General features: G+C 70.9%; 2 protein-coding genes across 3 annotated transcripts in view; both read left to right on the forward strand.

Moving 5' to 3' along the window:
- The first annotated feature begins 3,282 nt into the window (after positions 1-3,282).
- MMP9 (matrix metallopeptidase 9) lies at positions 3,283-7,258 on the forward strand. Its single transcript, XM_086622723.1, has 12 exons — positions 3,283-3,513; positions 3,855-4,003; positions 4,235-4,363; positions 4,446-4,619; positions 4,696-4,869; positions 5,028-5,201; positions 5,331-5,486; positions 5,575-5,806; positions 5,954-6,093; positions 6,207-6,357; positions 6,465-6,568; positions 6,811-7,258. The coding sequence occupies exons 1-12, from the start codon at positions 3,362-3,364 to the stop codon at positions 6,918-6,920; spliced, it is 1,845 nt and encodes a 614-aa protein (XP_086478849.1). The 5' UTR covers positions 3,283-3,361; the 3' UTR covers positions 6,921-7,258.
- Positions 7,259-8,311: 1,053 nt separating this feature from the next.
- Positions 8,312-16,482, forward strand: part of SLC12A5 (solute carrier family 12 member 5) — a 28,097-nt gene continuing 19,926 nt past the window's right edge. Inside the window, exon 1 of one of the 2 annotated variants that reach the window (XM_086623112.1) lies at positions 8,312-8,420. In XM_086623112.1, coding sequence (XP_086479238.1) covers positions 8,312-8,420 — 109 coding nt within the window. Of the gene's footprint in view, positions 8,421-15,257; positions 15,319-16,482 lie in introns of those variants that run through there. The other variant, XM_086623113.1, reaches the window with a different exon arrangement.

The raw sequence follows: 16,482 nt of genomic DNA on the forward strand, positions 1-16,482 counted from the left end.
GCAGCCGGCTGGGATGGAGGATGTCCATGTGAGTTTTTCCATATCATTTGTCCTTACAGGAGCTCAGGATGTAAGCGGTGCCCCTGGGCAGACGCAGGCTGGACACAGCACCCGAATGCCCCTGGGGTCCCTGGCAGCCAAAAGCCCTCTCCTGCCACGCTCACCACCACTCTCCTCTCCCAGCTGCAGCAGTGGCTGCCCCAAGCATCCCTCTGCCCCGAGCATCCCTCTGCCCTGAGCATCCCATTGCCCCAAGCATCCTTCTGCCTCAAGCATCCCACTGCGTGTGCCTGTGCCAAGGGACCCGTGCCTTGCCCCAGTGCCCCGGCTTGGCCCCACAGCCGAGCTGGCCAGGGCTGCCCCGCACAGGGCTGGGGCTGCCAGTCATGCTGGTAGCCTCGAGCCCATCCCTGTGGAGTTCCCCTGCCCAGCTCTGAAGCTGCTGGTGCTGCCAGACGTGGGGGTTTCCCTGCTGCCCCAGCCCTGCCCCTGCTCCCTGCGGAGCCTCCAGAGAGTCACCAGAAAATCCCCCGGGCTGGTGCCAGGAGGAAGCTGGTGAGCGAGGCCGTGAGTCAGTGGGAGAGGCTGGGCCATGGGGCAGAGCTGCAGCCAGCAGCCCCTTGCCAGGACCCTGGCTGCCCGGCTTGAGGATGCTCGAGGCCATTGGCCATGGACCCGTCAGTGCACCCTGGAGCCAGCTGGGGCCGGGCAAGCGTGGTCTTGCCAGGATGGGCTGTGCAGCGTGCAGGGCCTCAGCTCTCAGCAACTCCTGCCATCACTTGCTCCGAGCCCCGGCTCTCCTCGGAGCCCCGTCCCCGCCAGCACTGCTGGGCCATGGCTCTGCCCTCGGGAGTGCCACAGGCGGTGCGGTGCGGGTGGTGCTGTGGCAGCGTGCCCAGGCTGTGGGAGCATGTGTGGCTCCTGCATGCGGCAGAAATGAGGGATGGGAATAGCATGGGAAAGGCCCAGGGATCTGCCGCAGCGCTGGGGAGGCCAGAGCCAGATCTGGCGCCCCTGGCTGTGCCCTGGAGCCAGTGCCAGACGTCCTCTTGCCCCAGCTGTCCCAGGAGTGCGTCCTCCCAAGGACGCTTTTACATCCAGCTCTGGCACTGGCTCTATGTGCCATGGGCTGAGGTCCTGGCAGCCTGGAGAGTGGAGGACATGGAGTGGTGCCGGCTCCCTGTGCACCCCAGGAGCCATGGGCTGCAGTGGGGGCCTCAGGGCACCTTGGCAGAGCCCCATCCTCACCCTGGCTGCTGGCCAGGAGCACTGGGACCCACTGCCTCCTGCCCTGCAAGGAGCTGGGCCATGCACAGGGTGAGGGGTGGTAGGCTGGACCCCACAGGGAGGGGAGGTGGTGGGGTGGCCTGGCCTTTGTCCCTCCAGGAGGGAGCCACACTTGGGCACCATGGGCTGGACGTGTTTGTCATGCCGGGGTGCAGGATGGCGGCTGCTTGTGGAGCAACTTCCTCCACCTGGGAACAGGGGCTGCTCTTGCAGGGCTGCGGTGGGAGTGAGGCAACCCCGCGATTTCTCAGCACTGCTTCCTCCCGGCGGGGCTCGGCTGCCCGTGATCTCCCCACATCCGGCCAGCCATGGTCCCGGTGCTCCATCCTGCCATCACCGGGCGCTTGCCACTCAGCAGCTCGCCTGCATGCAGCTGGGCTGGGAGCAGGGCTGTGGGACCCCGACTGGGTGGGTAGGGGGTCTGGGGCAGAGCCCCTCAATGAGGCCCATCTGCCCTGTGTGGGCGATGTTTCCCCAGGGATGAGCCCTCCCTCCAGCATCGGAGCTCCTCTGCAAGGGCACAGAGGAGTGCGGCCCCTCGCCTCTTGCCGTCGCCCAGCCATGCTGGATGCCAGCGTAAGCTGCCTGTCCTCTGGCCAGGCCACGAGCTGTTCGTGGGGTTCAGCCAGAGCAGGGGTGATGCAGGGAGGGGGTGGCTGCAGGGGCACAGCCTGGGGCCTTCGGAGCCAGGAGCACAGGGCACCAACAGTGATGGGATGGCCGGGGAAGATCGTCCTCCCGGGGACAGCTGAGGGTCAGTGGGGCCCTGTGAGCCCGGGGTTAGTGAGAGCTGGGGAAGGGGGATCCATCCTGGCACCTGTGTCTTGGGCAGCATCGCTGGGCTGCACCCACCCTGCCGCCTGCCCCGGCTGACGCTGCGCCTTTCTCTCCGCTCTGCCATCTGTTTTCCTCTTGCTCCTCGTCATTGTTTGCTTTCCCCTTCATTGCTCCTGTTCCCACAAGCGTCGGCACTTTGGGAGAAGCAGGAAAACACTGTCCCATGGCAAGGTTTGTGCTGTGCCGGGTGGGAACCTGAGTCAGCAGCGCCCTGCGGAGCAGCCAGTGGTGAGGATGGGGCACCCCCGTGTCCCATGGGCCCCACTGGAGCATCCCAGCACACAGAGCTGCTCCCGGGCAGGTGCTGCCCCTGGTCCCACGGGGCTCTGCTGGGCAGCTGCCGGTGAGTGGGCTTAGAGGCACCGGTGGGGTGATGAGCCATGGGAACCTCCTGTGCCGGGAACGCTCAGCCCCACTGGGGTGATGCAGCCGCAGTGGGTGACATGGGGATGGACGCTGCGTCCCGGCGGGGGTCTGAGCTCTGGCATCCGGCTCCCGGGCAGCTGGTGCAGCCGCCCGCGCTCCCTCGCACCCGACCTCGTGCTGTGCGGTGCGGGACCGAGCGTGTTTAGTAAACAAGGTGATGAAACAGTTAACGAAGGAGCCTGAGTGCGCGTTTCGTCACTGCGGGAAGGCAGCGTGAGTCGCGGCCCGGGGGTCTGAGGGTGACTCACACCCGCTGCCCTCCCCGGCCATAAATAGGAGCCGGAGCCCGGCGGCGCCCGGAGCCGAGCAGAGCGCCGGGACCGGCACAGCCGCAGCCCTCCTGCCATCGCCGCGCCATGGCACTTGCCCTCCTGGCCCCGCTCGCCGCGGGGCTGCTGGCCCTCTCCTGCTGCGCAGCCCCTCTCCAGAGCAAGCCACAGGCGGTGGTCACCTTCCCCGGGGAGCTGGTCAGCCCCGTGTCCGACCTGGAGCTGGCGGAGGTGAGGGCAGCACGGCCCCACGGCCCCCTCCCAGCACCCACGACCCCGAGGGGCTCCAGGGCGGCAGCATGGGGCTGCGGGCTGAGCTTGGGGGCTGCCTGTCTGCCGAGCCCCGGGAGGTGCCCGGGCTGGGGTCAGGCACCGGAGGTCTGTGGTGCCTGGGACTGCCTGAGCCCCCTCCCACCTCACTCAGCCCCTCCGGCTGCCTTTCCTCCCCAGAGCTACCTGCTGCGGTTCGGCTACGCCACGGAGGTGGAGGCGGAGGCGAGGTCGGGCAGCAAGCACGTGTCCCTGGCCAAGGCGCTGCCAAGATGCAGAAGCAGCTGGGCCTGGAGGAGACGGGGGAGCTGGACGCCGGCACGCTGGAGGCCATGCGAGCTCCCCGCTGCGGCGTCCCTGACGTTGGAACCTTCCTCACCTTCGACGGGGACCTCAAGTGGGACCACATGGACCTGACATACCGGTGAGTCTCTGCCCCAGGAGACAGAGCCTCATGCCCATGGGTTGATGGTCCCCAGGGGATGGAGACAGGCGCAAGGGCCCAGGCAGGGTGGCAGCCTCAGCCCAGCCCGCAGCCGTGCCTCCGTGTTGCTGGCACAGCTGGGTCTTGGCGCAGCCAGGACCAAGCCGGCACAGCGGCAGCATCTGCTCCTAACGCCCGGGTTGCATCTGAGCCCCGGCCTGAGGGTGGCGGCCGGCTGCTCTGCTCAGCCGTGCCAGCGCGGCTGTCCCCTCCCGGAGCAGGGTCACTCCCACAGCACGAGCCGGGACCTGGCAGTGTTGACCCTCCCGTCCCCCCGGCAGGGTGATGAACTACTCCCCTGACCTGGACCGTGCTGTGATTGACGATGCCTTCAAGCGAGCATTCAAAGTGTGGAGCGACGTGACCCCCCTCACCTTCACGCAGATCTACAGCGGCGAGGCAGACATCATGATCATGTTCGGCAGCCGAGGTGACATCCCGTGGGCAGTCCGGGAGCCGGCGCAGCCGCAGCAAAAGGGCTGGTGATGTGCTGTGCCTGCAGGACCATCACCCTGCATCTCCCCGGGCCATGTCCCCACATGCCCAGGGTCCCTCTGCCCCTGTGTGTGCTGTGGGCACGCAGTGGGTGCACAGGGCTTGCCTGCTCGGGGTGCAGGGGCTCCTCTGGAGGGGCTGGCTCTGAAGGTGCTTGTCCCCACAGAGCATGGGGATGGATACCCCTTCGATGGCAAGGATGGCCTCTTGGCCCACGCCTTCCCCCCAGGCCGGGGGATCCAGGGCGATGCTCACTTCGATGACGACGAATTCTGGACGCTGGGAACTGGCTTAGGTAAGGGTGAGGCCTGATGGGTCTGGGGGGGAAGATGGCACCCACCCTAGCCCTGTCACTGAGCCACCACTCTCCCGAGCAGTGGTGAAGACCCGCCACGGAAACGCCAATGGGGCCAACTGCCACTTTCCCTTCGTCTTCGAGGGCCACTCCTACTCCCGGTGCATCACGGAGGGGCGCACGGATGGGCTGCCCTGGTGTGCCACCACCGCCAGCTATGACCAGGACAAGAAATACGGCTTCTGCCCCAGCGAACGTGAGTAGCGGCAGCTGCAGCCCCTGCCTGGCTCTGCAGCTGCCCAGGGCCATCCTCACCCCTCCTCACCCCACAGTCCTCTACACCAATGGTGGCAACAGTGACGGGTCCCCCTGCGTCTTCCCCTTCATCTTCGACGGCACCTCCTACGACACCTGCACCACGGACGGGCGCTCCGATGGCTACCGCTGGTGTGCCACCACCGCCAACTTCGACCAGGACAAGAAATACGGCTTCTGCCCCAACCGAGGTGCGAGCGGGGATGGGGTGTGTGGGGAGGAGGTGCACAGGGTGGCTGGTCCCTAGTTGTGGTGCACAGGGTGGGCACCCGAGGGGTCTCAGGGCTGCCCTGGGGTCCAGCCAGTGAGGCTGGGGGCCAGGGCCAGCCCCACTGATGCTGCACTTCAGACACGGCGGTGATTGGCGGCAACTCCCAGGGGGACCCGTGTGTCTTCCCCTTCACCTTCCTGGGGCAGTCCTACAGCACCTGCACCAGCCAGGGCCGGCAAGACGGCAAGCTCTGGTGTGCCACCACCAGCAACTACGACACTGACAAAAAGTGGGGCTTCTGCCCTGACAGAGGTACCAGCTCCCCTGCCCGCACTTTCCTTTGTGTCACCTGGCCCCACATCATGCCACCATGCTGGTGCGCTCCCCGCAGGGGTCGCATGTCCCATCCTACCGGGTGCTGAGGCTGGTACTTTCTCCCAGGTTACAGCATCTTCCTGGTGGCTGCCCACGAGTTTGGGCACTCGCTGGGGCTGGACCACTCCAGTGTGCGCGAGGCCCTGATGTACCCCATGTACAGCTACGTCCAGGACTTCCAGCTGGACCCGGATGATGTCCAGGGCATCCAGTACCTCTATGGTGAGCGGCTGCCCTGCAGCTGGGCGTGCTGGGGGGCCCGTGGCACTGGGCTAATCCTCAGCTTCACGCACCCCCTGTATTTGCTCAGGTCGTGGCTCTGGCCCTGAGCCCACTGCCCCTGTACCCGCGCCCACCAAGGAGCCCCAGCCCATGCCGACAGAGGCCGGCAGCACCTCCACCACTGAGGAGGAGGAGGAGGAGGAGACACTGAAGCCCACGACCGAGCCCATTCCCGTGGACCCCAGCTGGGACGCCTGTGCGGAGAAGAACTTCGATGCTATCACGGAGATCAACGGGGAGCTGCATTTCTTCAAGGACGGGTGAGCAGGAGCATCCGATGCCTCCTGCCCTGGCAAGTGCCGGGGTGATGACGGGATCTGGAGGGTCATAGGGCTGTGCCGAGGATGTGGGGGGACACGGAGCTGTGCCAGGCTGAGATCCTCAGGACAGATGACCTTCCCCACCAGGAAATACTGGACCCGCTTGTCCTTCTGGAAGTCAGGCATCCAGGGTGCCTTCTCCATCGCAGACACCTGGCCCGGCCTCCCGCCTGTCATCGACGCCGCTTTCCAGGACGCGCTCACCAAGAGGGTCTTCTTCTTCGCCGGTGAGCTCTGCCCCTGCTGGCCTTGGCCCTGGTGCTGCTGGTGTCGCAAGGAGCCCAGTGCTGCCCTGGCACCCTCGGGGCCAGCTGATGCCCGTGCTCTCTCCTGGCTGCAGGTCGGCAGTTCTGGGTGTTTTCTGGCAAGAGTGTGCTGGGCCCCCGGGGGATCGAGAAGCTGGGCATCGGGAAGGAAGCCAGCCGCATCTCGGGGGCCCTGCAGCGGGGCCGCGGCAAAGTGCTGCTCTTCAGCGGGGAGAGCTACTGGAGGTGAGCGGGTCTGGGTGGCCATGGTGGCACCTGCTGGCTCCCCCGCAGCGAGGGGCTGGGACCGAGGGCTCCCAGCAGCCCCCAGCATGGCTCTGCTCTTCCCACAGGTTGGATGTGAAGGTCCAGAGAGTGGACAAGGGCTACCCCCGCGCCATCGACGACGTCTTCACCGGCGTCCCCCTCGACGCACGCAACGTCTTCCTCTACCAAGGTGAGTGGGGACCTGGCAGGTGGGGGCTGCACTGTCACCCCTGGGCTGCCCCGAACCTCCCACGGGCAGAGGCTGCCACCTCCACGCCTGGCACAGGGCAGGGGCTGCACCATGGGAATGGCCCTGGGGCAGGACACGCTGCCAGCCCCGGTGAGTCCCTGTGGTGGGGCTGGCTGGGCTGGCCGCTCCCACTGCCGCCCTCCTGCCCACCTTCCATTTCCTGCGCCTTCCTCCTCACACAGACAAGTACCACTTCTGCCGGGGCAGCTTCTACTGGAGAATGACACCACGCTACCAGGTGGATCGGGTGGGCTATGTCAAGTACGACATCCTGCAGTGCCCCCAGCACTGAGGACCCGACTGGCTGCCACGCTCTGGCCGGCGAGCTGCTCCTTGCCCGTCGCTCCCAACCCTGAGGCTCCCATATCACGGTCGCGGGGCTTTGCCATCTCCCTGGCAGGAAAGGTCAGGGAGTCCAGGGGTCGCCCCTCGGGAGCTGCCTGGCCCAGGGAGCCCCAGCCGAGGAGCTTGACTCTTGCTGCAGCCGGCACCATGCTGCCTGCACCATCACTAGCTCTGCCACGCAGAGCCGTTGGCCCGGTGCAAGCTGCACATGGATTTGTAACGACTTTCATCTTTTTCCTGAGCCAGCCAGGCCGGGGCGGGCCAGGCTCCACTGGGAGCTGGTGCCCGGGGACTTGGCCGGGGCAGGGACCCGGGGCTGTGCCCCGCTCCTGCCTGCTGCCCGCGCTGCCGACCTCTGTCTGCCCGTTTTTAATAAAGACGATCCTTTGGACACGGCCTCTGAGCACTCGTCAGCCGGCCGGGGCTGCGGCGCAGCGAACTCGCACAGTGCCGGGCCAGGGGCATCGCCCTCCCCGGGGCTATGGAGTGCCAGGGGCAGTGGGGAAAGGGGCACTGTGCAGGGGGGCTGCGCAGGGGACTGTGGCCAACTTCCCCTTCTGCTGAGAACTCTGGGATCCCTGAGGGACACTGGGTCCCACTGGAGAGGATGTCCCTCCGTCACAACATCCCCCACCACCAGCCCCACACCGTGGATGCCCCCGGTTCTCTAGAGCCCCTCCCGCCCCGCGGCCCCCGCTCTGCCTCCCCGGCTCTCCACCGGCGGGGAGCGACGGGCGTTTGTCACAGGCTGGGACACGCGTGGCCGGGCCCCCCCATTGCAGCCTGGACCCCCCGGCAACGGGTTGGCCCCGCGCAGCGGCCCTGCGCCGGCCCGTCCCAGCGCGGCCCGCGGAGCCCGGGCAGTGTCCAGGGGCCGCCCGGGGCCGTGGCAGGGTGGGGCGGCCGCAGCTCCGGGGCTGTAATTTAGCTGTAATTAGCGGCCACGGCTCCGCGCAGGGCGGTGGCAGAGCGCGGCCCCGGCCCGCCGAGGTCCGGTCCCAGCACCCCCAGTGCAGCGGCGGCTGCGGGCGGCATGGGGCCGGGCGGGGCGGAGCGACCCCGCGGTCCGTCCCGTCGAGCCGAGCCGAACCGGGCCGTGCCTAGCCGAGCTTAGCCGAGCCGAACTGAGCCGGGTCGAGCCGGGCCAGACCAGCCAGCCGTGCCCGCCAAGCCGAGCCGAGCCGAGCCGAGCTTTGCCAGGCCGGGCCGTGCCACCCCTACAGCCGCGGGGGCGGCGCGGCGGGCGGTGCCGCGGGCACTAGGACCCCGGTCAGCGCCCGGCGGGGCCGCGCTCGGCGGCCGCCGGGGCCCGGAGCCACTTGTGGAGGCGGCGGGGCCATGAGCCGGCGGTTCACCGTCACCGCGCTGCCCCGCCACGGCCCCGCGGCCGCCCGCGGACCCGACCGCGGCGCGGGGGGCGGCCGCCTGCCCGGCCGCGACGGCAGAGGTGAGCGCCCGGGCACAGCCGGCGGGTGGGGGGCCGGGGGTGTCTGTGGGGCAGAGCTAGTGGGGCAGGCTGCGTGGGGAGGCTCCGTGGGGCACGGTCCGTGGGCAGGGTCCGACTGGGCAGCGTCCGTGGGGAGGGCTCTGTGGGGCAGAGCCCGTAGGGCAGAACCAGTGGAGCAGGGTCCGTGGGGCAGGGCAGGGTCCATGGGGCAGGGTTCCCAGGGCAGGGTCCGTGGGGAGGGTCTGCGGGGCAGGGCTGGGTCCATGGGGCAGGGTTCCCAGGGCAAGGTCCGTGGGGAGGGTCCGCAGGGCAGGTCAGGGCAGGGCCGTCGGGGCACAGTACGGGGATGTAGAGTTGTCCCGGGCCGGCGGTTGGTCGGCTGGGCCCCTTGGAGGTGGCGAGGACCCCCGAGCGGGGCTGGCGTGGAGCTGCGGGACTCGGGGAGGGGGCATGCAGAGTAGGGGAGCAGGCTCGGCTGCCTGAGCAGGACCCTTCATTCCCGGGCTCTCCCCTGGGGCTGCCTCTGCTTGCCCGGGGAGTTCCCCTGTCCTGCCCCCGTCCCGGGGGTCTGTCGGAGCAAGGCCCCGCTTGGGCCAGCAGTGGGATGGAGCTGGAATCAGAGCCCGAATCCCAGCCGGCGGGGGGGGGGGGGGGGGGGGGACGACTGCCGGGTGTGGGGCCGCACGCTGCTCCTCGGGCAGCCGTGGAGGAGGGTGGGCTGCAGGGCTGTGGCCGGGCTGGTGCAAGGGTGCGGGGAGGGCAGGCTGCAGCCAGTCCGCAACCGCAGTGGCCCACCGGGCTGCTGTGGGCGCGGGCACCGGGGCCGGCAGGCTGTCGCCTCATGGTGCCCAGGGGACGTGGTGGCAGGGCCGCGCCGTCACCGGAGCCGTATCGATCCCAGAAACCCGGCCGATGGCAGCACCGCGCTGCACGGAGCTGTGACCTTGCGCCCTTGGCGAAGGGCGCTGGTGGGAGGCGGCGAGCAGCTGGATGGGTGCCGTGATGTCCAGGCCAGCCTGTGCCCCTGTGAGTGGGCTCTGGCCCCCGTGATCCCCTGCCTGGTATCCCAGCTGTGGCTGCTTGTCACCCCACGGCATCCCGGTGTGGCTGGGCCTGGCCCATGGGTTGCGCTGGGGACAGAGCGGCCAGTGCTGAGCCAGAACCTGTGGCCCTCCAGGAACGACTTCCTGGCTCAGTGGCTGATGTGCTTGCGGGAGCCGGGTGAGGAGCGGGCCTGGCTGGCGGGAGCTGGAGCAGGCGCGCCGCGGGGGCCGTGGCAGGGGAGGTGCTGGGATGGTATCCCTTCCCAGCTGAGCTGTGACCTTGTGCCCTCGCAGAGGACAGCCAGTGGCACGGCCCTGCCGGTACCAGTCCTGCACGGTGGGTCAGCCGTGGCCATGGCAGGACGCGTGCCGAGGGGTCGGGGCAGCGTGCTGGGGTGCCCTCAGACTGCCTGACTCATGCCCTGCGTTGCTCCGTGGCCCTGGGGCTGTGGATACAGCTGTGGAGGGATGGGGATGGATGGGAGGGGGGTGCCATGGGGCTGGGTGCCCACGGGGCTGGTGTGGGGCTGCGGATGGCAGAGCTGCTTGCACGGCACCGGGGAGGGACCAGATCCCGGGCGAGTGCTCGGAGCCACCTGGCCCTTGCCAGCGTCACGCGCGGGGCTGGCAGCAGCGAAGGGTGATGGAGACCCCGGGAGCAGGCGGGGATACAGCCGGCTGTGCTGCGCGGTGCCAGGGCGGCGTGGGGACCCTCTGCCCCGGCACAGACCCCGGCGCTGCGGGACCACCCGGCCCCCGCGGCCCGGCCCAGGGGCAGCCGGCGCGACGGGCTGGTGCCGCGCTGCCCTGCGCTGTGCCGGGGCCCCGGGGCCGCCTCTCCCGGCCGGCTCTGCCGTGGGCGGCCCCACGCAGCCCGCACCGCCGGCACTGGGGGCGGTGCTCGGGAGGGGTTTCAGCCCCGTGCGGACCCCGGGCAGGGGCAGCCTGAGGCTGCCGGGGCGGCCGCGGAAAGAGACTTCCCGGTGCCGGGCCGGTACGGGCCGGGCGCCGCAGCGGGAGCCGCGGAGCCGGGCGCAGGTTGCCGCTGCAGGACGGCCGGAGCCGGGGCTGGGCCGGGGGGTCGGGGCGGGACGGCCGCGGCCGGCGCGGGTCTGCGCGGGGCCCGCGGATGTCGGCGGAGCCGCCGGGGCTGCGCCGGGCCTCGGCGCCGCCAGGGGGCGCTGCCGGGGCGGGACCGGCCGGCTGGGGCGGAGGCGTGTGCCCCGCCCATCCCGGCCCCGCCCCCGGCCCCGCCCCTGCGGCCCCGCCCCGCCGCCGCCGTCTGGACCCGGCCGCTGCGGCCGCCCCCACGGGGGTCTCCCCCAGCGCCCGCGGCGTGGGCAGCCGGGCGACCCTCGGGGCCGGGAACCGGCCGGGCCTCCCCGGGACCCAGCCGTGCCAGGCTGGGCCACCCCCCCGGGACGTTGCCAGCGAGGCAGCTGCCCTGGCTCGAGGCGGGCACCGGCGCATCCCTGGCGCGGAGCCCCCCTGTATCCTGAGGCAGCCGGGCTCGGCGGCAGTCGCCATGGCAACCAAGTGGTTAAGGAGCCTCTCTCGTTGCCATGGAAACCAGCCCCGGTGTCATCCCTGCCGGCGCCTCCTGATTCTGGCGGAAGGGACCGGGGGGGGGGGGGGGGGTGGGCTCAGCCGCTCGCCCAGACCGGCCCCTGGAGGGGGGTGGGCACCCGGGGGAGGTGGGCTTGGGCGGCGTGCAGTGGCCCCACCAGCCCTGGCTGCGGCCTGGCTGCTTCCCGCAGGGACACCCCACTGTGAAACCGCTGCCCTGGGGTGCCTGGGGTATGAGGACGGGGCATGGCCCCCGCAGCCCCCACTCGAGGCACCAGGCGCAGGGCACAGAAGAGTGTGTGCGAGGGGCAGGCTCTGCAGGGGCTGTGTGGGTGGGGTGCCCAGCCTCCCCTACCCACTGTACCCCGCTGCCATGACTCCCCAGTTCCCCCAGCTCAGAGCTGCACAAGGCAGGATCATGGGAAATGGGGTGTTCTTGGAAGGTGTTGTTAAAAGCGCCAAGCAGCTGCACTTTGAGCGGCTGTGTGGCACAGTGGGTATGGGACTGCTCCTGGGGAGGGTTGAGGCAGCCCAAGCCCCAACTGCCACCTGGAGCACCTTCCCAAGGTCTCTCCATGCCACTGAACCTGCCGTGGGGTGCTCCGGTGAGGTGCTGGGGGCTGGAGAAGCTTGCGCAGGCTGTGGGGCCAAGCAGGGGGTGCCATGTGGGATGCAGGACACCCCACAGCCTTGGCCAGCCACGGTCCTGCACTTGACCCTTTCGAAGCAGCCGGCGATGGGCTGTGCAGCTGCTCCTCAGCCAGCACCATGCCCTTTGGCCCTCGCTCAGCTGCGGCAGCCTGGCATCCCCGGGGCACTGCAGCCGGCGTGGGGCTGCTCGAGGGCTCCTTGGCTGCGCTGCCCAGAAGCAGGGCCTGGTGGGAGGAGGTCACTTCCATGGCTGATCCTTGTGCCCGGCTGCCTGCTACCGTGGCCCTGCTGCCAGCAAGACATCTGGGCAGGGCAGCTGGGGACGCTGCGCCAGCTGCATGCGGTGGGGGGTTCTCGTGACGCAGGAGCTCACGTCCTCCTGCCCTGCCCCACATCCTCCTGCCCTGCCCTGCTGCCACCCTTCTGCTCTTGGCCTTGGGCAGCTGCACCGGCTCCCAGCTCCCTGTGATTCCACTCCCAGCCCCACAGGACACCGTCCCTCCCTCCACGTCCTGTCCCACCAATGCTGCTGGTGGCAGAGCCCTGACCTGTGTGGACAGGGACAATCAAGACCTCTCCGTCCTGCCAAAGTGCTGTGGGACACGCTGCCCCTGGGCTCATGGGGCATGCGGGATGGAGTGGTGGGGGCACACCATGGTGCAAATCCTCCAGCACAGCCCCTGGCTGTGTGTGTGCATCGCTGCCCTCTGTGCCCCGCTGTGCTGCCAGGCTCCCTCCCCCGTGTCCCCCTCCTCTTAGGGTCTTTCCTGTCCCAGCTCCTCTTCTTTCTCCCGGGGGCTGCCTGGCCTTATGCCCTCAAGCCCCTGGAGCACCCTGCCGAGCCAGAACCATGGGGTCTGCTGTCCAGGCAGGGTGCGGGAAGGGCAGGCTGCCGATGGTGCCCAGGGATGGCTGCAGGTGGTGCAGCGTGCCCACCAGCATCTCCACAGCACGGCCGCCCTCATTCCCAGGGCTCTATGCCCTCAGGAGGTTTCCCAGTGCCTCCAGCATGTGTCTTGATCCCGGGAGGTTTGACCGCTGCCAGTGACAGGACAGGGAAGGGCTCCCCAGCCGGCTGCCAGGACACCTGCCCTGGGAAGGGCTGCAGGGACGGTTCCCCCAACCCGAGGTCTGCCTGACACAGTGGCTGCAGGGTGGTCTGCGGGGTCTGCAGTGGCACAGGGTGGTTTGCAGGAATGCTGCATGTCCCAGACTGGCTCTGGCTCTTGGGAGTCTCACACAGCTCAACAGTTTCCATCCCGGGAGGGGTGCAGAGGCGATGTGGGGGAATGGGCCAGCTGTGCTGTGCCAACCCCTTGGCCTGGCAGGGGAGCTGGGCAGCTCTCTCGTCGTTCCCAGGCACCTCTTGCAGTTAAGTGGGGCACTGATGCCATGCCTGGCCCCACGCCAGGATCCTGCCTGTGCCTGGGCTTGGGGGCCACTTGCCGCTGATCCCCCTCCCGTGCTCGGGGAAGGCCGTCTGCCTCTCTCCATCCCCAGCTTCTCTGCCCATGCTCTTGCGCCGCCTGCAGCCCCCGTGCCAGACCCCTTTTCCCAGCACCCAGGGGCATCTAGGGTGCAGGGAAGAGGTCTGGCACCAGAGCTGCAGGCAGCACAAGGGCATAGGTGCTGCCTGCACCATGCCAAGCCTCTCCGCTCCTGGCACGCTGGGGCCACGTACCCCAGCCCCAGGACATCACGCTCACAGGCCTGGGTTAGGTCAGTGCTGAGCTGGGGGGTTCAAGCCCCCTCGGTCTGGCTCTGCTCCAGGCACACCCCCAACGTACCCCTCCATGCCAGTGGGACCCTGCGTATGGGCAGGGTGATGCAGTGATAGCGTAGCCCCCTCTGCGCTGCCGGCAAATCCCGGGCCCTGAAATGGAGCCATAATCCAGGGATTAGGGGATTAGTGGTCTTTCACGTGCTCCCTCCCCCCCATCTGTTTTAGGAGGAAAATCCCTCTTGTGCCGAGCCCACGCGCTGCGGCCTCCTGCGCAAAACCATCGCCTCGGCACCCGCCGCGGCTGGCCGGTCCCCGCGCAGCCCCCCGCCCGCTGCCCCTCTGCCCGGCCACGGGCCTCCACGCGTGGGTGGGCTCCGCACAGCCCCCCGCGACCCGCCGGGGAGAGCGGCTCTGCAGCCCTGGCCGTGCAGGCAGCGCGCGGGGCCAGTCCTGGCCCCCGGGAGCCGGCCCCTCGCCCCGGCGCTGGCTCCTGCTCCAGGCCGAGGGACGCGGGGGCTGCTGCGGCTGGGCGGGGAGGGGGCCGGGGGCCGGGCGGGGGCAGGGGCCGGTGCGAGGGGTCCGAGCCCTCCCGCCCTGCAAGGTGAGGGCCGGGGAGCCTCGGCGCTGCAGAGCCGCTGGCCGCGCACCAGGAGAAAGTAAACAATTAATTACAGCCGTCAAGAAGTAACTCGCGCCAGCGGGCTGTCATGATCTCAGCCCGCTCCGAGGAGATGCCGGGAGCTGCAGCCGGCTCTGGCTCTGGGATCCTCCCGGATTAAGGGGGGGGGGCTGCGAGCGGCCCTGCGGGGTCAGTGCGGGGTCCTGTCCGCAGCCCGAAGGCAGCCCGGGATGGGCCGCGAGGGCCGGGGGCTCCGCAGGAGGCTGCAGGGCCCGGGGGGGGGGGGCTGCCGCTTCGCAGCCCTTCCACGGTGTCAGCCCTGGCCCTGTGGGTCTGAGGGGGGGCCTGTGCCGGGGTGTTCCTGGGCACGGTGTGACCCTGGCCCCCCTGGAAGCCCGGGGGGGGGGTCAGGCCAAGCCCACTGCCAACTGCGAGCAGCGTTCCCCGCTCCGCAGGGCTGCTGCAGCCCGAGGGGGCAGAGCGGGGTCGGCAGCCTCTGCCGGACCCCTGGCCCCGCTGCGGGGTGGTGTGGCCGTCGCCCGCCGCCCCGGGGTGCGCTTGGGTGATGGGCAGGCCGGTCCTGCTGCTGGGGCGGGGGACTTCGCCCCCGCCCGGGGCCCTGCTGCCCGCAGAGGGGTCCCTCGGCGTGGCTGGCGCTGCCCGACCCGGGATTTGCCCCCGCCCGGGACCTGCCCGCCGCTGGCCTCGCTGCAGGCAGGGGCTGGGGCTGCCCGGGCAGGGGGTTGCCCTGACCCCAAGCCTCGGAGGCCCTTGGGGACGCGTCGGTCCCGCAAGCGCAGGGTGTGCCCCACTGCATGCCCCGCGCTGGGTGCCCGGTCCCGGGGCTGCGCCGGGAGCCGGTGCGGGGTGCGGGGGCTGGTGCGGGGTGCGGGGCCGTCCCGCCCGCGCCAACCGGGGCCCGCAGCGCTGCCGTGCCCTAGTTCCTCCCCCCGCCTGGCTCAGCCGGGAGGCGGCGTGCGCTCCGCTCCGCGCCCTCCCCCGCCTCGCCCCTGTGCCGCTGCTCCCCTCCCCACCGCGGCGGGGGCAATGCCTCCTGCATACGTGATGAAGTGAGCGGCCGGGCTGGGCTCCGCCGGCAGCAGCGAGCCGTGAGCCCGGTCGCCTCCGCACTGCAGCCCCCTCCCACCGGCGGCGGCGAGGGGCGGCGCGGGGACGCGGCTGGCTGCGGAGCGCCGCGCTCTCAGCTCCCGGGCAGCAGCGTGCGGCCGCGGGCAGCCGGCGCCATGCTGAACAACCTGGCCGACTGCGAGGACGGCGACGGCGGCGCCAGCCAAGGTGAGGGGCCGGGACCGGGACCGGGACACCGGGGACCAGGGGAACCCGGGGCGGCCGCCCATGCCGGGCGGGGGTCCGGGGCTCGGCGTCGAGTGGGTGGCAGGGGCGGCGCGGAGCCGGGGGCAGCGAAGGCTGGGGGTGCTGCGGCCGCCGGACCTCGCCGCGGGGCAGGCGGGCGGCACCGGTGGTCCGCGGCCCCACGGGGCTGCGGCAGGCGGTGCGGGGCTGCTCCCGCTGCCGGCCCGCGGCTGCGGCTCCCCGCGGCGGGCGCCTCCGCGCAGCGCCGGCCCCGCTCCCGCCGCTGCGGCAGCCCCGGGAAACGGCGGCGCGGCTGGAGCAGCGGCCGCGGCGGGGCCGAGCCGTGCCCGGGGCTCGTCAAGGAGCCTCCTCCCGGGCGGGGGCTGCGGGCTGCGCTCCGGGCGATCCCGCCGAGCGCCGGCCCCTGCCCTCTCCCGGACAGCCCCCAGCGGCCGCTGCACCGGCCCGCTCTTTCCCGCCCGGGACCCCCGCAGGGGTCCGCGCACCCGGCTGCCGTCCCCCCTACCCCAGCTACCTTCTCCCCATCCCTCCCTACGACCCCCGCCTCCGGCTGCCGCCCACCCATCCCCGGCTACCTTCTCCCCATCCCTCCCTACCGCCTCCTCCGTTCCCGCTGCCGCCCCCCCCCAGCCCTCCCTACAGCCGCCCCCCATCTCCGGCTGCCGCCCCCCATCCCTTCTCACCGCCTCCCTCATCCCTACTGCCGCCCCCCCCGATCCCCAGCAGCCGCCCCCCCATCCCTCCCTGCTGCCGCCCTCCCCATCCCCGCCGCCCCCCCCCCCGCATCCGCCGCCCCCCGGGGCCGCGCGGGGGCTCAGCCCGCCCGGTGCCGCCGCCGCCGCTGTCCGCGGTGCTGAAGCGGCCGCCGGGCCCTGCGCCGGGGCCGGCAGGAGCCGCTCGGCCCGGGGCCGCTGCGCTCCGCAGTGCCGAGCCGAGCCGAGCCGAGCTGAGCTGAGCTGAGCCGAGCCGAGCCGAGCTGAGCCGTGCCGATCCAGGCCAAGCTAAAACGAGATTGTCCGCTCGGTCTCACCCGTGTCGTGCCCGGCCAGCCTGGTCCGAGCTCTGCCGTTCCCTGCCAACCCGTGCCGTGCCGGGCATGCTGCAGCCCCGGCGCAGTGCAGGCGA

This window comes from Tauraco erythrolophus, chromosome 18 (assembly GCF_009769465.1).
Source record: "Tauraco erythrolophus isolate bTauEry1 chromosome 18, bTauEry1.pri, whole genome shotgun sequence".
NCBI lineage: Eukaryota > Metazoa > Chordata > Aves > Musophagiformes > Musophagidae > Tauraco > Tauraco erythrolophus.